This window comes from Simochromis diagramma, unplaced genomic scaffold (genome assembly GCF_900408965.1).
Source record: "Simochromis diagramma unplaced genomic scaffold, fSimDia1.1 OVJJ01000303.1, whole genome shotgun sequence".
Taxonomy (NCBI): Eukaryota; Metazoa; Chordata; class Actinopteri; order Cichliformes; family Cichlidae; genus Simochromis; species Simochromis diagramma.
This window is the reverse complement of record NW_024386791.1, coordinates 212,170-232,526: the sequence shown is the minus strand read 5'-3', so window position 1 is coordinate 232,526 and position 20,357 is coordinate 212,170. Positions and strand designations below refer to the sequence as shown.

The following is a 20,357-nucleotide window of genomic DNA, read 5'->3' as shown; positions in this document are numbered from 1 at the left end:
TCTCTCAGGCTCAAAGGCTGCCGCACCCAGGCAGTATACACTTTTTACTGCTGGTCACAGAAACTGAATGTTGACATGATTGGTCGAAAGAGCTGAGAGTGGCCTTAGGTCTGATACCAGCTCACGGCCAATCACCAGCTCTGCAGCTTTCTGGACCTCTCCTTATTTGGGGACGCCCTTTTGCAGGTAACACTCCCGTTACGATGAAACCACGTTTTGTTCTCCGGTCAGCCCCGTAGAGTTAAAGAAGGGGTGTAAAGTGCATACCATAACAGCAGATTTATGATCAAGGCCGCATTCCTGTGAGGGGGTTGTGAGGAAGTGTTGTCTCTGTTAGTATCAGAGTAAAAGTCTACTTCCAAAACTCCTACATTACACTGTGTGCAACAAAGGACAAAACACAAATATGTGATACTAATTATGAGATATTAGCCTTAAAGATCAAAATAAATTCCAACAGTACCCATCCTTGAATGTTTTCCGTACATTCACTTTTCCCAGTGTTTTCCCAGACATCATCCGCATTGAGATTCAGCGCTTTCTCATCCGCGTGAAGACTGGCTTTTATTGCAGAGGTGTTGTCTGTTGCAAATCTACAGAATGATTCGTTGAGGTCGTTGAGGAGGTGTGGGTTGTTGTCATACAGTGTAGGAGTAGCCTTATAAGCTATTATTGCTTGAATCTCCTGCCACATGCACCTGGTGTTATAGGGTCACAGAAGAAACTGAACCTTCTAGCATAAATGCACAGTTCAGGCTGGCTCTAGCTGTCTTGAACACAGCCTCGTCATCACTAGACTTAAAAGCAGCATTGGTTTGGGTCCTGGCTGTTGTGTCGCCGAAGCAGTGGGCGGGTGGGTGCAGGGGGGCTCAGCCCCAGTGCAGGGGACTTCTGGTGCATCGGCCCAACTAGGGGGCTCTCTAACTGGTGGGGAGGTTGTTATATCTTTGCAGGTGGTCTCCTCACTACGGGAGCTCACTCTGCAGGTGGGGGGAGAGATATATGAGAGGTGGAGAATGAACTCAACCTGGGTGTCTATTGTCTTGTGTAGTTTGGGAGATGATTGGATGATGGGGTGGGTGCAGTTTTCTCTGGGGTGGAGTTGGGTGGGCTGCCCCGGACTCTGTGGGGCTGGGCGGTGCTGCTGCTGCAGGCCCCGGTCCGGATGGGCCTGGGCCCTCTTGCCCTGGTGGGTTCCAGAGTGCGGTGGTGCCTACTGGGGTCAGCGGGGGAGCTGGCCCCAGGGTGGGGCCGCTTGCCCCTCCCTTTCTTCCCTCCCCATCCTCAGCTGCCTCCCTATTCCCGCTCTACCACACCCACCTACACACGCAGGGCTTGGGGTGCAGGTATGTCACCAGGGTGCAGGGGAGGCACTCCCCCTCTGTCCCCTTCTGGCCGCCTGTGCCTCAATTTTATTCTGCAACCTAGACATCCACATTACTCACACTCTCACATAACACATACATATAGGGCCTTGGGGGTGGGCACGTTTTACAGCATCCAGAGGATGGTCGGGGTACTCCAACCCCCCTCTGGCGCTGGTGCCCTACCCTCAATTTTAAATGCATTTAGACACTAAGGGTTTTCGGGAGGAGCCGTGCTGCTCTCTGAGAGGAAGCTAGTACCATGCTCTCCTGAGTTTTAAGTGCACTTTAGAACAGCACACAGCAACACTACATATGAGCGGGCGTAGGGAGGTTTGAGGTCTTCACTCACCCCGGTTCTGTTAGCCGTCAGGGCTGGGGGGCTGGGAGGAGGTGCTGGCCGTCAGACTGGGGTCTGGGATGCGGGGCCTCCCTGCTACTGCAGATAAGGAGGTGGTCCGCTTGCCTCCACCCCAGAGAGAAGGGTTACATCTCCTGGGTCTAGGTGCGGCTTGCCCCTCTGAGGGTGGGGGTACCTGGACCTGGGATATAGAGTATGTTTGGGGAGTGCGACTGTCTGTGCAGTGTCTATTTGTGTCTGTCTACACGTTGGGTGAGTGCTGAGTATTTGGTTGTGCATATGGGGTGGGAATGCACGTTTGTGTCCGCGTGTGCCTGTTCGTCTGTGTCTATGTGTCAGGCTGGGTCTTAGACTCAACCTCTCTGGGTACATCTCAGGCCCTCTAAAGTACGGAGGCCTATCTCCCCTCACCACACTCCCTGCCGGTGGCTGATGCCCGAGGACGTTGGTGTGTTGGTGGTCCTTGTCGTCTGGGGCTGGGCGCTCATGTATGTACCGGCTCACTCCTGGTGGCCGATTGGCGGGGCCGGGCGCCTGTGGCCCGGCTGGGCTCCTTCCGGGGGGCGGGATGCCCTCAGGCCTCTGGCCTCTGGGCCTGAAGCTCGGTCCTCTCTGGCACAGCTGGCTGCTGGCAGAGCCCGCGGGCACGCCACTGCAACCCCCTCTGGCCTCTGCTCCGTAGCTGCGGGGTGACCTTTCGTTTGGGGCTCTACTCAGCTCTTCCCAGGAGGGTGGCACGGTTTCCCCCCTTTGGTGGTCCTCCTCGGGTCCTTGTACTCTGGGGCCTCTGGATATCTGGGGCCTGGATCTCCTCCATACCTGCTTCATACCCTGGAGGACGGGGCTATGGCTCCCCACACTCCCTAGCAGATCGTTACATGGAGAAACCTTTGGAATACAAGCATGCTGATCCACACAGGTATGCACACAGGTGTACACACGGGTATTCACAGACGCGGACTACACCTTTCTTGGCTGCTGCCTCAAAGCACATTGTGCGCTGTCTATCTTGCGTGCTGCACAATATCGTTTATTATTTAGTATCTACTGATATCTACTGCTAGCTAGTTTATTGTGATGGTGCTGTTTTTTTTTATGATGTTGCTCTTTGTTGTTTGCTTTCTCTTCTGTTTTTTTTTTCTCCATACAGGTGATCCAGGTGTTTTGTGTTTTTTTTTTTCTCTTTCTTCCCCCCCTTCTCACCGTCTCTTCTCCCCTTTGGTTTTCTTTCTCTCCCTCTCTTTCTTTCATTCTCTCTTTCTGTCCTATCCCCCAGTCATGTCTGTCCCGTTTGTAGCAACCGAAAATAAAATAAATTCATAATTATAATAAAGGTCAATCAAATGGACCAATATGGCAAGGCCATGATGATCCACTTGGTAAAATAAATCCGCTTGGCATCTTTCTTGGCCTTAAGACAACAATTCTGATGGCTAAAGATCCAAACGGGACACAAAAAAATAAATAAATAAATAAAAAAAAAATAATAAAAAAAAATGTCCCCCAACTATTTAAGAGTATTCCAAAGGTTGTGAAACAATCACCTCACAAACAGCTGGCAACTTAAAAAGATACAGTTATGATAAAGTTTAACTGCAAGAAAAATGCATTTCACCCAACAGCATACTGTGGGTTTGGCACAAAGTTTTCCAAATAGTTTCTTTTTGCACCTGAACGGGACCTTTTGTAAATATGGGCTCTAACTGTTCACCTGGGGGAATGAAGAAACAAACGGCAGCTGGTCATTAGGAATCAAACAACAAATACATTACTGTGAGCTAATGTCATTTCGTTATTTCTAATGTGTGACTTGTGATGACCTTCCCACTATCAAGAAAGTCCTGACCTGCTTTTATTGGTGATTGGCCGGCATGAGAGCATAGTCAGCTAATGCAGCTCACATGGGTCTTCCAGGCTATAAAAGCTGGTCTAGATGTACTATCCAGTCTCTACCCTACCTGGAAGCACCCAAATTGCCACTTGGTTATATTATGATAGGTTTTTATGTGAACTATGGGAAATTGCCCTTTGTCACCCACTTTGAGTGAGGTTGTGACAAATGGGAGATGTTCAATCCATTGGTAAGGTTAAAGTTTGGGTCAGTGCTAACTTGTTTGCTAACATAGCTTAAAGCTGTTCTGCTTTTTGAGTACAGCCTGAAGGTATGGTATTCAGCACTGTGACCAATATCTTAATAAGTTCCGCATAAGATAACATTTGGATTGGTTACATTAAGGTTGAGCTGTTCTGTGGTTTATGCTGGAGGAGAACAATATCTCCATTTTGCCTGGCCATTAAACACCTGTATTTTGGGATGAGTTTAGCTTCATGAGCCATGCATGCCCTTTAATAGGCTTTAGTGGCTGACCTCAATAGAGGAGCATGCTTTCTCTTTAGTCTGGCAGAAAATGTGGTTGAAGTCATTTTCTTGTGGTTTGTGAAACACATGGCTTGAGTTTTCACAATTGGTTGTGGCATAACTGTGCCACAAGTGTAACTGGTATGACTTGAATAATATTATGTTTTAAATTTGGTAGTTTGGTCTGGCAGCTTTGGTGTAGACAACATTGACTGAGCTTTGAATTAGCATGAATTTGGTTGGTTCCCTCTTTGGTGGCAGCTTGGATGTTTTGGTTGTTTTGCTACTATGGCTGATTCTCATGCTTTAATTTGATTTTTGATTGCTGACTACTAGAGATTTTGCAAAGCGGTGTGGTGTGTTTGTTGCTGCAGGCCATGTGATGAGGTCGGGTGTACATTTAAGTAACAACACTTTGATTTTTACTTGATGTTGTAGAGTTAAATGATTTTCTGTTGACCCCATTTGCAAGAATGGATTTGCTATTTGGCGCAGATAATACTTGCATGTGCTGCTTTCTTAGTTGCAGCCTACTGTTATTGATTTGCTGACAAAGGAAGATCAGCACTTGATGCAGCTTACCTCTTACTTCTAGGCAGTAAAGGCTGCGCCAGATTAACTGCTCCATCTGTTTCACTTCACTGGCCACCAACTCATCAGTGATGTTTGTCTCCTGATGGGGTAGTTTTAATAAACTATCTTTTAAGTAAACTTGTCTCCCTTCCTTAAGACTAGCATCTTGACGGCCAACCTTCCACTGAGACGATTTCTGATAAAGCTTCAGTCAATAACAGATTGATCAACTGAAGGATCAGATGCATCAGCTCCTGTATCCAGTCTTTGCTTTCAGACTTCCAGATACACTCCATTGACTGGAGGTAATTTTCAACCCTGCCACTACCAACTTCTTCAAATTTGCACTGCAAATCACGCTGAAATACACCAGGATTTGGACTAAAAACACATTGGTAATCACTTTGTTACAGCAAAGAATACTATCGTTATGCCTGTCAAACAGTTGTCTTTGGCATTGTTTTTTGCTGATCTGACAAAAAGAAAAACTGGAATGGGTTAAAGTGGCTTAAACAAAATGCTCTTCTGAAAATGGTCAAGCAGTAGGACTGAAAATGAGTGAAAAAGCCACCAGTGTCCAAAAGAACAACTTAAAAAGGTTTTCAGGAAACCTGCAGAACTATTGATGAAAACACTTAAATTAACACACAACCATGACACACTACATTGGGGTATTAAAAAAAAAAAATGAAGAAAAATCCAAATATTTTAAACTCTTTTATTCATCTATTCGTGTAACTGACAAGGGTGAAACATTACGTTTTAATATTTTACCGATATGTTGAAATAGTGCATTTTCTATGATGAAATGCAGAGAAATTAGTTAACATGGATATCACACAGTGCTAATCATACAGTTGAGTACTGCTGAAGACTAAGTAGTTGAAGAGAACAATTAAGATGTTCAAAGATGAACAACTGAAGTTATGAGAGTAGAACCAGAATTCTTAGAAAGAAAATCTGCTTCAAAGGCACTACTTTATATCAGAGAACAACAATCTCTGATGTGTGGCAACACACTCTCTCTCTCTCTCTCTCTCTCTCACTCTCTCACATCCGTCCCAACAGCTAATTTTTAATGAAACAATATATAAACTTTGTAGCGAGCCATCATCCATAATAGCATTTCATGCCATTTTACCAAAACAAAGAATAAAAACAACGAGGTTATTTTGCTTTTATGTAGTTTTTTTCTAAATAAAGTGGATTTTATGGTTGAAACCAGATGCCGTCTTTGCAGAGGACTACTGAGAAGTACCAATGAACTGAAGGGAAACTGATCTAATTAATGTTCAGAAACTCCTTAGTAAAATGTCAGGACATAAAATCTTTACATAACGTAAACATATGTTTAAATATTTGCTGTGAGTATAACGGTACAGCTTCTCTCGGTTCATAATTAAAAATACATACATACATTCTGTATTTGTATGAACAACATTGCAAACAAACTTTCAGCTCACGAACGATCATCTGTGATCGATTCTCTGCAGAAAGGAAGCCAAATGGATTACATAAGACGTGTTGCACAAGTATCCCACACTACACATCAGAAGATCCGCAAAGATGGACTAAAAAATAAAAAAAATTAAACAACCCAGCAACCTCAGAAAGACATGAAGACAGATCGTAGTAGGTTACAAAAAAAACAACAACAATGTTTCACTTTGAGCACCACCAGCTCTGGTGCAGAGCAGCTTCTGGGATGAATTCCTCCTGTGCGTGCCTTAGTATGAAGGACGAGCGCTTGCACAGCACTCGTCAGTGTGCACACATGCAAGCGGTAGCATATACACGTGGGACATGAGCTGCCTTCACTAAGGAGTGCTGCTGTCCCAAAGCTCAGTAGGTACAATGTAAATGCCCACATTTCCAAATACAGCTGCTGTTTATGTGGAAGAACGTAAAGGCAAAACACACTCGCCTATCCTAAGACTGTTAACATCATTATTGACTCAGTCTCAGCACAAAGAAAGCATTTTGTTTTTTAAGGCAATAAAACAAATATCAGGCACAAAGCAGCAAAGAGCTGGATCCTGTCCACACTAGTTTACCTGCGCTAATAGATATTCTTCAGTTTGAACCTCGTCACATGACTTAAGAGGAACCCCCCTATTAGAGTGAATTGTTAAATGTTGTCATTTCTATGCTTGCTAACTCTGATGAAAGAGATTCCACTGTCCTTCCCCCCAGATTCTCGAGGTTCTGGATTGGGGGGGGGGGCTGTAATGTTTTATTGCAGATACATCCTATCTGGAAGATCTGCTTCTTTTGATGTAAGCTTCCTGCGTTTACGACCCTTTGGTCAGCAGGAGATCTGACTCACACACATTCTTACAGAAGTTCACACATATACATACAATGCTTTGTCTTAGAACCAAGGGGGCGTGGCTTTGTTCTGACGTGTTTTGTGTGAACTGTCTCTCAATAAAAGGTAGCAGGAGGTGGTCAGATCTGGGGGTCATTTTCGTGGTTGACACAGACGAGGCTTCCCTTGCGCAAATAATCGATCGATCGACTGTCTTGTTTTCTTCATGATGAATAAGTCTCTAGAATTAGCGGGGCTTGTGGAAACACAGACCCAACACCCCCCCGTAACAAACAGGAAGACAAACACAGTCCCAGTAATTCTGGTCCTGGTGGGGGAAAAGACGCTGACTTTGTAACAGTATAATGTGTATTATGTTTTAGGGTTAAATTCCCCATTTTCTTTTCCTCCAGTAGCAGCACTCAAGTGTGTTTAAATCTCAACATGGCTTTTTAAATGTTTTTTTTTTTTTTTGAAATGGAAAGTGGTAGTTCTGTCAGTGAAAGAAATCATGTTTATAGTTTTGCAACAACACTGATTATTATAAAAGTGCTATTCACTTAAAGCGGCGCGTTTAAGCTTTTCTGTGTGTGTGTGTGTGTGTGTGTGTGTGTGTGTGTGTGTGTGTGTGTGTGTGTGTGTGTGTGTGTGTGTGTATATATATAAAAAAAAATAGCTACAGCAGTGGATATTTATAATAATTCTACCCAAAGTTTCAAATAAAAAGGTCAGTGAATGCAAACGTCATCTCTGTGAGCCAAAACCTCAGCGTTAGACTGCTCTGAATGTTCAGTTATCAACAGGATTTTCTCCTCCTGGGGTTCCTCTCATTTAGAGAAGATGTCTTTGTTATAATCATCACGAGTGTCGCTCTGAGTGAAGAAACCACGCCCACTTGTTATCAGCAAACACTTAGGGAGGTGTGACCAATCAGAAGAAAGTCAGTTTCAATGAAAGGGTGCTAAAAATTGGTCATTTTCTAACAAATTGAGATTAACTGAGAGGCGGCTCCAAGGCTCAGTATCACATAAATAAAGATTATTTTGAACTGTGAATAATGCAAAGCTACTCTATAAGAGTTTAACAGTAACAATACAGAGAGCAGGTCCTCCTTAAGGAAAATGAAAAACAACATGTAATATCATTGCAATCATTTCATTACTGAAAAAAAAAAAAAAGATAAAATCAAATGTTTGAAAGAGTCATTAGTTTTTGATTTCTATTTTGACTTGTGATTTTTACTGAAGCCTTGAACAGGATATTAAACATTTATTCTTTTGAGCCATGCGGCCCATTCAGGAACATTTCCTCACACATACAAACATCACAGATAATCTGTTCTGTTCACTTTGGCACTGTTCTACTGACCCAGAGCTGATCTCAGTGGAGGCAAACAAAATTCTCAAACGCGAAATTATGGCAATACCTTCATCTTACTACTGAAGACAGATATTTAACTTTACTGGAGATACATAAAAGACAGTATTTGGTATTTGGGGAAATGTGCTCATCTGCTTTGTTGCTTAAATTCAGATCTATGCTATGCAGCAGGAAAAATATGAAGTGAAAGTTAGCAAACGGTGAGCTTAGCTTTAAGACTTGAGGCTGACTTTGTCCATCTAAACTTCTAAATAATAGCAATAAATGTCAAAATGTTCTTTTTTTTTTTTTTTTTTTTTTTTTAAATGGAAAGCTGTCAGGTAATTAGCTCTAAACTGACAGATTCCCTGTTACATTACTCAAAAAAAAAAATGCAAGGAACTGGCTTTAAAAGAAAAAAAGTCATGTTTGCACGCTAACAGGCTCCTGGTGGTGACAAATTAGGTCTTGTGGAAATGCATCTAGTGATTTCTACTTATGACAATAACGGCTCCTTTCAAAGGAGTGGAAGAAAGGACCGTTCATTGATAGATGGTAACGATGTTCTCCTTATTAGTCTCCTTACATTTTCGATTTAAGTCAGATTCATGTCATAAAAGAAGAAAAAAACAAAAAGATGACATGCACACTGGATCTGTAATTACAAGCTTAACAAAGGCCAAAACCACAAATACTAAAGACACAACCAAACAAACAAAAAATCTTTAAAAAAAAAAAAAAAAAAAAAAAAAAAAAAAAAAGTGAAAAAAGACGCAGGAAGAAGCAGAGGTGCCATTTTCACTGTTCACAATCTCTGCACGTGTAGTAAGGCAAAATAAAATCTGAGGGTATTTTTAAGCGTTTTGCTTTCGTCTGGGGAGGTTACGAGTTGGCAACATGATGGCAGGGGGCACGTACGCACATGTCGCTCCTTAAGGAAGACTTGTGATCCATCCTGACCAACCCGCTCTGTATTTTCCGGGGTTGTTCTGGTTCACGCCACTTAAGCAGCAGAGTGATTCATCAGTCGTCAATGTCCTCATACACATCATCATCAAAAGGCCGCGCAGAAGACGGCTGCAGTCTGTGACGGGAGTACTTGAGCTGAAGGAGGTCTCCAACCTCACTGATGACGTTCAGCGCCTGTGGAGACATTTATACAATGAAGAAGAAAAAAAAAAAAAATGCTGTCAGTCTGAAGGCCAACATGAAGAGCGAGGACATTTACAGATGCAGAGACACCAGCCTCGTAAAACCAAATTGTAAACTGGGGCTGAAGCAGGAAAGATCTCTGGTTTGAACTTTTACATTTTTCACTTCTATTACCTGGGTGTTAGAGCAAAGTGATGAGTTCATACAGACACGTCTTCCAAACAGCAGCAAATCGTCATTCTATCTAAAGCTCTTCAACTAAGGGGGACATATTCACTCTGAGCGCACAAGTTCTGGTTAATGCAACTGAAGTGCTACAGTTCAAGCTGTTATAGCATAAGGTCGACAATAATTACACAATGTAGGGATGAGTATATATTGCTGAAATGAGTCTTTAAATTTTAATGTGGTTTTGCTTTGTTGCATCATGCATGTTTGTTTCATCAGTTTTAACTTTAAGCTTCATCAGTAGATTTCTGCTCACTTGAGGTCAGAGCAACAAGCTGCAGAACAAACAACCTTTTAAAAAGTTTTAAGATTCAATACTGTCAGCTCAACAGCACATTAATGGATTAATTGGCATAAATCTGGACTCCCGTTTTTATGAATCTACAGTTTCCTTTTTAAAATTAAGATTTCTCTCTCAAGATTGCAAATGCTACATTTTGTTCACCAGCTATTTGTTAAATCCCTCAGTCCTGCAGCACACAGCTGCTTTTCTGAAATAGGAAACGAGATTTATCGTCGCACATCTCACACTGGTGACATTAACCGGGAATAATAAAGTAACAGGCTGGAAAAGAAATACAAAAGAAAGAGTGGAGAATTTCAAAAAATTCAGAGTACAGTTAGGTTTCTCCCAGTGCGTCAAAACCTTATACAATGCGTTTTTGTTCTGAAATTAGAGCTCTGGAGTAACATGCATGCGTGGAGTACATTGTTCCCATTACATCAGATGTTTATTCACCAATTCCTGGACTTATGCAACTTTGGATAAGTGACTATTTATGGGGCTTGAGGAGTTTTTCAGTGTTTCAATGTGTGTAGGTTGCCAGTAAAGCAATATATACCTTCTGTTTATGGTAAAGCTTTGTGAGGATGACAGATGGGCTTTGTATCACATCTTAAAATATAAAAAGAACTGAAATGTTTTATTGCAGTCAAATCATGAGTATCTTTCTGTGTCGTTTCGGCCAAATATTAAGTTGGTTCATCTCCTTAATCAAGTAAGGCTTTTCAGGTAGGCTAAAAAAAATAAAATAAAATGAAATAAAAAAAATATATTTCATGGAAGAATCAATCACTATTCTACCTCTGATGCTTTTAACATTTTGAGCCATGAGATGTCGAAGTAGCTCCTCCAAATCAACACTAGGTGGACAATTTTGTAACCGTCTCCACATTTTCAGATACATTAGTTATAACCTGACATTTAAGGTTGACAGATTATTGCGGTCAGTAGAATGAAATAACGATGGCAATAAAAGGATTTAGGTCGGGATGTAAGTGTGGGTGTGAGAGAGTGAAAAGATAATACTCTGAAAGCTCGCCAGCGGATAAAAGAAACACACAAACCAAGATGACACTTCAAAGTGCATGAGAATAATACAGAGAGGAAGACTAACGGAGACAGATTTTACACCATGACAGATAAAAGCACTACGGTACAGTACTCCCACTCCTTGTCTTCAGCTTATTTTGTTCAATTTTTTGAAGTGCACCGAGAATAATAGGAAGAGATACCATAACCCTGGATATACAAAACTTCCTGGAGACACAGTTTGTATCTGCGCCAACTGAGCTACACACATTAGACAGGAAGCACAGGAGAAAGCTCAACCTCTGTGTGAGAGGATTTACATTAGTGTCAAAATAAGAAAAGAACCGTGGAGGATCTAAGACGGTGGCCCGTAGTGAAGAGCAAACAGGTCTGCAGTGAGCTCATTTCAGCAACGCAGAAGAGCCCTCGCTGTGAAGAGTGGGCGGTTTTAGATGTGTTGTAATCAAAGCTGAACTGTCTGCACTTACACAGGCCAACACAAAGAGCAATGTTGAGGTCTACACTCAAAACACAGGGAACAAACAGTACGTTAACCTGCAGAGTGATACAGCTGACACTTTATTTTCATATGGAGCCTCTTCTGGGAGACTTTTCCTGACACTCTCTAAATCCAAGTGAGGCATTCTTGTCCTTTGATGGATTTCTGGCAATGGGATGTCAGACATTAAGCTGCAAGGGACTCGGCATGCTCTAAGTTACTCAAGGCATCCTGCAAAGGTAGACATTTGAGGTCAAAAGAGATCATATCAGCGTCCCTCAAATTGCAGACAGTGTTTGCCCCTGTTAGACTGCTTCACTTTATTTAATGCCAACTAGATTTCTCCACTTAGTTTCAAACAGCTCAAAGGTCATTACACTGCTGTGAAACAGGAATGAACAAACTTTAGAGAGTATAACTAAACAAATCAGGCCTGGCTAGTAGCAGCCAGCACCACTCAGATAAGCCTGCCACTGCTAGACTATTAGTAATTGCACCCTTCTCCTCCTTGTGAACTCCTGCCGGCAAATCTAGCTAACAAGCTACATGCTGGAAAAACTTTGACAAAAACCTGATCTGTGTGCAGGCCCAGTAATTAGCCATAACCCCTGTGGAAGTACACTTAGCAAAACACCAGTGAGCTTAGTTCATAGAGGCTCGGGTCTAACAATTCTGAGTAATTAGAGGAATTCGGGGAATGTTTTTCACTGAAATGTAATTGCTTCAGCCTGACCGTTCGCCTATGTGGACAGCGAGAAGTGGATACGCAAGACTAGTCAACATCAATACATCTGCAGCTGTAGGTGCTGCAGTCTTTCTTTAAAGAAAAAAAAAAAACCTGACAGCTTTTGCATACTAAGTACAAGCTGCAGAATATTACATCCAATTAACTGCCATCATCAGACATCAGAACAGAGCAGAACAGTATTTTTAGTGGTCATTATTTAGCAGGATTTAATGACACACAGTGGTGTGTAACAGCTTCTTCTTCTTGGTCTTAAAGACCAAAAAAAAAAAAAAAGACATTGTCCCATTTTGAGAAATCATTGTCGACTTTTACCTATCAGTATTACCATAAAAGAATATCGTATCTAGAATGTGTTAAATGAGACATGCTGAATACTAAACACGTGTTAAGATATTTTTAAGTGTGTGTTTACCTGGTCGAGCATGTTTTTCGAGTGGCCGGCAGAGATGCAGAAGCGTGCTCGCGACTCGATGATGGGTGTAGCAGGGAAGCCCACGACCACCACGCCAATGTTCCTCTTCAGCATCTCCCTGCCAAACGCTCTGGTGGGAGAGACAAAGCTGGCTGAATCAGGTGACCCTGAATCCTCCCTTAGTTATGCTGCTGGGGGATTCCCAGCATTGAGTGTTTCTTCTTCAGTCACCTTTCTCACTCACTATGTGTTCATAGACCTCTCTGCATTGAATCGTACTTGTTATTAATCTCTGTCTCTCTTCCACAGCATGTCTTTTGTCCTGTCTTCCTTCTCTCACCCCATCTGGTCAGGGCAGATGGCCCCGCCCCTCCCTGAGCCTGGTTCTGCCGGAGATTTCTTCCTGTTTCCTTCTCACCACCGCCAAAGTGCTTGCTCATAGTGGGTCACATGATTGTTGGGTTTTTCCTCTGTACGTATTATTGTAGGGTCTACCATATAACATAAAGCGCCTTGAGGCAACTGTTGTGATTTGGTGCAGTATAAATAAAACTGAATTGAGTTGAAAAAACTGAATAGCAAAAATAACCGCAGAGGTTTAATAAAGAGTATGACAGACAAAAAAAGATGGGTAAAGTCTTCTATGAAAACATGTCTGCAGAAGCTTTACCAAGACAGAAAAATTCTTCATTAGAAGAAAAAAGGAATGGTCCCAAACCTGCTTTGGTCCCAGTGTTTTGCTTGATATTTACAGCAGGATTAATTAAAGCTGCAGAGGTACAGTCATTGTACTGATACTAAAGAAGCATGTGTGCACCTAGACTCAGTTTCTGCAGTCAGTTTAACACCTTGAGCTCTTGTGATGTGACGTTGGGACACTGTCTACTGTCCACTGTTATAACAGAGTTTCTAAACTTGTTACCTTAATAATATTTCAGGGGGAAAAAAAACAATACCCATCAACAAATGATATGATTGATCGCACTGTATTGCTCTAAAGGCTCCAATTAAGAGTTCCAGCAATCAGAGCAGTAGTAAACAGCAAAGATGGAGGCTCACCCTATCTTGGCGGGCATGTAGAGCATCAAGGGTACGACGGGAGAGTCGTTGTTGCCGTAGATGATGAAGCCCATTTCTCGAAGCCTCTTGCGGAAATAGACAGTGTTCTCTGCCAGCAGCTGCACACGCTCACTGCCTAAGGATGATTGGAGACAGAGTTGATATGAAGCACGATGGAAGTTAATCACACGGATGTCCTGCGTTCTAAGATCATCTATATTTAATCATCTAGGTTTTGTTTTTTGCAGTGTGATGACAGCAGTTTGCTTTGCAACTTTAACGTGTTAGACACACAAGTCATCACATGCTGATGTGTTAATGGGCAATATGTGAATATTCACAGAGCGCTGTGATATCCACTCATCTCTGCTTAGTGTAATTTGTTACTCACACTCACTGGATATAGCAAACTCATTAATGAAGCCTGGCTTCATTTACTGCTTTATCAGTTAAATGTTTTTGTTTTTATTGTTGGTCTGGGTTTGTTAACAAACAAGTTTATTATTTGTTTATAATAACGAGTTTGTTTGGTGTAAATCTGCATTTGCATGATTTAAATTGTGTCATGCTTGTATCATTCATCTTTTATCTACCCATATTTAGTTTCGTCTGGATTGATTTTTTCTTGTGGGTTTTTAATAATTTTTCTTTACATCCACATTTTGTCAGTCACTGGTTGCAACTGATTGCAACTCAATTTTAGAGGTGATTCTCTTACAGAGGGCTGTTTACTCTTTACTAAATTTGACTTTCCTGAAGTGCAAAAAATAAAATGAGCTCTTAATGATGCTTTCCAAAGATGAAAAAGAAACGTTCTGCACGTCTACATTTGAATCAAACTGTGTACTGTGGACTTTAGATTTCGCTTAGCGACATCTTGAACTGTTCTAGCAGTTAGATGAAGTTAGATTAAACAATCCATGTAGAGGAGATAGAATTGCCTCGTCTATAAAAACAGATCATCATAAAATATTCCTTAACCTCTTTAATTAAATCAAGTATCCACTATAAAAAAAAAATAAAATAAAAAAATACATACATATTTATAACTGGACATCCTTCTTTTTTCCCCTTCTACTCCTTTTCTTTATATAACATCTGGTGAAAAAGACCAGATGCTGGCTCCAGTCCACAAATTCTTAACTTTGCAGTGACACCTGGTGGCCCATCATAACAATTACTGCTGACATAAAATCATCAGAAGTGGAGACGTCACCAAATTATAAACATAATGCAACAAAACAAATAACCAAGGACCTGCACCATTATGCACTATAGTAAATATGCAAGAACAGCCTGAAGTTTGCTGAAACTGGCCGTTTAACTTTTACATTTTTAATCCGAAACTGTTTTGCAGTTTGACGTTGCTGCAGAGTTTAGTTGTTTATCACTCTTTGATCAATCTATAGAGGAAGTTTTCTGACCTCAACATAACATCTTTGTGTGCCTATATACCAATCAGATTCAGATGTGGTCATGGACTGCAGTGCATGTGGAGTGCACTATATGCAAGTGGAAAGTGAGATTTGTCTCAACATCCAACATAATGACCCCTTAAAAGCAAAACATTTTTACACTTTATCTTGAAATGCAGTTTTCTCACATATAAAAAAAAGTGAACAATCTGGACTGAGGCTTACCTATTGTTGTGCCATCCTCTCCCATAATGCACTTCATAGAAGTGATGATTTGCTCCACCACAGGAGGAGACATGGAGGTGGCGTAGACCGCACTGTGGGAATGGGAGCGCAGGTATTCGATGAGCTCCTAAACCCAGGAGACACACAGAAGACTTAAGCAGATACGCATGAACAGCTGCAGTCTCTCAGTCCCTCACAACGTTGCTTGTTGCTTCCCTCTTTCACGAATATGTGAAAATGTTTTTTTTATTTTTAGAAGCACCAGATTTACATTAAAAACCTCAACAGTCTGATAAGCACAAAGTGAGAACTGAATTTCGCTTTGCGCTCTCAAACCTGTCAATCTGCCCGTTACATTTTTAGAAGGATATGAAAGTCATTAAAAGCATAATGTGAGCTACATCCTGTAACCTGTTAACACATTCCTAAGTGATTCATGACCAATTTTCTCCGACTCCTTTGTTCTGCTTGAGGGCTTCGGCAGTTCTAAGACGCCACTACATGATGATTTAGACAAAGTGTCCTATCTTGATAACCATCTCGATAAGCAAGCTTTGTTGTCAAGAATGCAACACGCACTGTTGCAATGACTAGCACTCGTGTCTGCAACAAGTGACGCTTAGAGAGTCCATGCATCAGTGCACTCTTGAAAAACTATGAGTTTAAACAGATGTTATGCTAGAAAATGCACTCTTTCCCCCCCTTTTTTTTTCCCTTCAAAAAATAAAAAAATAAACAAAGAGATAAAGCTCACCCTTTTCCCTGCGATGTATCCACCTGCAGCACCAAAGCTTTTGGTAAAAGTGCCCATCATGACGTCCACGTCACATGGGTCGAGGCCAAAGTAATCCACCACACCTCTTCCTCTTGGACCCAGGGCCCCTATACTGTGGGCTTCATCTAAGTAAAGGTAGGCCCGGTAGCGCTTCTTTAAGGCAATCACTTCTGGCAGGCGCACTATGCTGCCCTCCATGCTGCAGGGAGGAAACAGGCAGAGTGGAAGGTGCATTACATCTCCTGAGGTGTTACAGCTTTGTTTTTCCCAACAAATTCAGCTTTTGCACCAGAAACTATCCACCCAACAGCTGTCAACATAGAATAAACAGCTGAAATGACTTTTGACTCAAATAAAAAAAAGTTAAACTTATTAAAAAAAACAAAAAAGACAGCAGAAACTGTCTTGCACGTTGCAAATGCTTTTTGTAGCACCCTATCAGACAGAATCAGGTTAGCTAACTAAGCACTGACACATTCTCAATACAGTTTAAAGTGCTGAACCTGAATGAACCATCAGAGGAAGCTGAACCTGTTCTTGCATGTGCTTAATGCATGTATGTCTTTGCACCAGAAATACATCAACAATCATTCTTAATAATCCAGCCAGGGGCTTTGGCCACAGATGGAATTGCTGCTTATGCAATAAAGTTTTTAGGTCTTGCTCAACCTGAAACTAGGAAGGAAAATAAAGGGAACTTTAAAAGTGGGCAACTCCTTCTTTTCTACTGCATAAGGCCAAAGACAATTTCAGCACAGTTGCAAAAATTGTATAAATTCAGCGCTGAGACTTTCTCCTACCAAAGACAAGATTTAAATGTACTCCCAATAGATTAAATATGCACATCTAACAGACTAAAAAGTTCTAAATATTTATTTTCCCCATGAAGTCATGTATGACATATACAGGAAATCAAAGCAGTACCTGTAAATGCCTTCAACCACTATTAGGATCTTCTTCCATGGTCTGTGAGTCCTGGGTTGGCCATGAACGATGGCTTCTCTCAACAGTTTTTCAAGGCTCTGCATATCTGACAGGAAAAAAAAGGTTTGTTTTCCTTCCCTCCCTCAGATATTTTGTGAAAAGGGTTGGCGTAATAAGCAAATGCTTCAGCCAATACCTTTTGATTAGCCTTGTCTCATTCCTTCTTTCTTTATGGTAGATTTTTGTTCTGTTTTCACTGTTTTGTTTTGTTTTTCACTGTTTTCACTGAGATTTGAATTTGAATGCTAATCAATAAAATCAAAATCAATCAAAAAACAAAAATCTGAAGTGTTAACATTCAAAATGAAAGCTGTGGTTTTAGCAGTGGTCTTGTATGCTACATCAAAATGCTTTCTCTTTTGCACTGACGTTGTTTTAAAGCTGGCAAACATTAGATCAGACAACCAAACTAATAAAAAGCGCTATAATTACAGACCTTAAGAAGCAATGGAAGTTTTACGACATGGCTAATGCATGGGAATAAATGCAAATAGGAGGCAGATGGATAAGAACAAATAGGAGACTCACTGTTGTGTTTAAAGACTCTGATGGTGGACCCAGATAGTCTGGCTCCCAGGACCAGAGAGGCATGGTTCAGCTCATCACTCAGGATTAGACAACCCTGCAGAAGATTAATTCGCATTAATATTTCACACATATAGGATTTGTTGCACACAATAGCAGATGGACTGCTACGTTTTTTTAGTCAACATTGTTTTTATTGGCTGGTGAGAGGCTGGAGAATCCTTTTTTACAATTATACAGAACAACCTCTGCTGAGAGAATTACACTGAGAATGCAGCTTGCTTTGTAGAACTGCATTGTTTCATACCTCGCTGCTCTGAGTCTAACCCTACGCCTTTATACCAGCAGGTCTGAATCATTTTATTAGAGCGGAAGTCTTTAGCAGTCTCACCACTGTTGGCTTTCACTTCCTTAGTTTGCTCCTTTTTCACTTTAACACACACAACCAACATAAGGTGCTTGGTGTAACTGGTGACCTACAATAGCGTACTATTAAGTAAACATACTTAGAAAAGACCCATGAACATCCAGGATATCTTGCTGGAAATAAGCTCATCCTTGTCCCCTGTGTCACTTGGGGTCTTACCTTGCCAACGAGTGCTGGTATGTTCATTGAGTTAGTTGCAAATCCCATGCCGAACGCCATGGCTGATTCCACACCCAGGAACCTAGCCACCTGTTTCTCCATCTCCTCGTGTCTGTCCAGGTTACCTGAGGAACAAAAAATAAATAAATACATGAATTAAAAGAAAAAAAAAAAACCCCCCCCCACAAAAAACATTGGAGCTTAAAATAAATGGATACCACTGAACACCTTGAAGTTCTAAAACTGACATAGATTTTTTTAGTATTATTTATTTACTTGCTTCTCCTGGGAGATGATACCACAGAAGATCAATAAAATAAGCATAAAGACTGGAAATGGAGGGAAACAGCTACCCCAGCTTTGTTCAGGTTAAATAAAACAAGATAACTCAAGGATCCACTGCCAAAGCCAATTCCCTATTTCACAGTTAAGATGGTGAGACAGATATTCACCAAGTAGAACAGCTTCCTCCTTTGCCCATGCTTCTCCTCCCCACCAAGTTTAATCACTTTCACCTTGAGATTTCTTGCATAATCGTGCTGACTGACAAACTGCACTGATCGCATTCTGCTCCAATCAATTTGCGCTTCTGTCTGGAGAGTTAAAAAAAGGAACCTGTCGATACTCAGATACTTAAAGTTCACATGATATATCTTGTTTGTCCAGTTCATATAACATCCAAGTGTAAAGACATAAAGTTGTGGATTTTATTATGATACATGTAGTATTTCCCACATAGGGGCACAGACTTCTTCACATCCTGTGAGGTTATCAAAACTTTAAATATTGTCTCTTTGCTTTTGTATGAATTAAACAATCAGGATACAACATGTTTGCAACATTAACCAGTAACTGTAATATTTTGTGTTTCGCTCCATTTCCAGTATTCGTACAAATCCAAGATCCAAGCTCTACTTAAGTGGTCAATTATGACTAAATATTTTTCAACAAACAATATAATATGTTGGACATAAACTCCTATAGTGTACATAAGCATTACAGCCATCTACACCCACCAGCCACTTTATTAGGGACGTGTTCAGCTATATTAAATCAGTTATTTAAATGGCAACGATAACACATTTAGGTATGTAAACATAGTCAAGATAAAATGAGCATTAGAAAGGGGAAGAAAGGTGAGTTCAGTGACTTTTAATGTGGCATGGTGCCCGATGCATTTCACAACCTGCTAATCTACTGGGATTTTCCCACACAACAAGAGAAAAGATCCAGTGAGAGCAGTAGTTCACTGGTTGTGGTTTGTAGGAGGTTAGAGGAGCATGCTTCAAGCTGATAAGAAGGCAATAGTAACTCAAATAACTACTCGTTACAACCAAGGGAGAGATTTGCATCATATATGCGTTTGGATGTTTCCAGCATGTTGCTGAATCTCTGCCAAGAAGAATTAAAACCTTTAAGGTTAAAGGTGCTCCAACACCAGACTAATGCCTAAACTGTACTTTACAAAGTGGTCAGTGAGACTTATTTGAAAGCATTTGTAAAGACAGAAAAGTCACGGTAATTTGCAATTGGCTCAAACACCGTGCACAGATGATCATCATACTAGTTCCCACAGGTTTACTAAACTAACTGGTTTATGACATTTTGTTTACCGAGGTGAATTCAGCTGTGCTCAGTCTTGCCATTTAAGACCCAGCAGTGATAGCAAAGGTAGCGGGTGTGTCTGTGTATTGCCATGTGTTTGTACCAATCTCCTGCCTCGTGCTCGCAACTCCAACACCGTACTTCATGGTGACTTCAGCTGCGGAGTCAGCGCATGGACCTGTATTCTCAGCGAAGCCGAGGTAATTATACGAGCCCAGGTTAATCACATCCTGCACTACCCGACCCGTGTATCTGCAAGAGAGGGCGAGAGGAGAAGATAAACAGACACAGGAAACAATCAATGAGAAGAAACTAATGATTTGGGAAACAGATTGGTATAATTAATAGTAATGATTGGTAGAAGTAATTAAAAACTAGACTGAAAGGTTGGATAGCATCAGCGTGCTCTTTGTTTCCCCCCCCCCCCAATCTTTCTGGTCTCTGTCTCTCCCACATCTTCTCACTTGTGTGTTTTGTCTGACTTCACAAACATTATAGATCTAAGTTG

General features: G+C 41.3%; 1 protein-coding gene across 1 annotated transcript in view; it reads right to left on the bottom strand.

Moving 5' to 3' along the window:
• Positions 1 to 7,126: 7,126 nt before the first annotated feature.
• The window catches only part of LOC120728587 (serine palmitoyltransferase 2-like), a 20,481-nt gene continuing 7,250 nt past the window's right edge, over positions 7,127 to 20,357 (bottom strand). The window contains exons 4-12 of the mRNA XM_040023604.1: positions 19,953 to 20,101; positions 18,245 to 18,369; positions 17,662 to 17,755; positions 17,074 to 17,179; positions 16,129 to 16,348; positions 15,375 to 15,501; positions 13,735 to 13,870; positions 12,676 to 12,805; positions 7,127 to 9,467 (exon numbers count right to left, since the gene is read on the bottom strand). Coding sequence (XP_039879538.1) covers positions 9,348 to 9,467; positions 12,676 to 12,805; positions 13,735 to 13,870; positions 15,375 to 15,501; positions 16,129 to 16,348; positions 17,074 to 17,179; positions 17,662 to 17,755; positions 18,245 to 18,369; positions 19,953 to 20,101 — 1,207 coding nt within the window. The 3' untranslated portion in view covers positions 7,127 to 9,347. The remainder of the gene's footprint in view (positions 9,468 to 12,675; positions 12,806 to 13,734; positions 13,871 to 15,374; positions 15,502 to 16,128; positions 16,349 to 17,073; positions 17,180 to 17,661; positions 17,756 to 18,244; positions 18,370 to 19,952; positions 20,102 to 20,357) is intronic.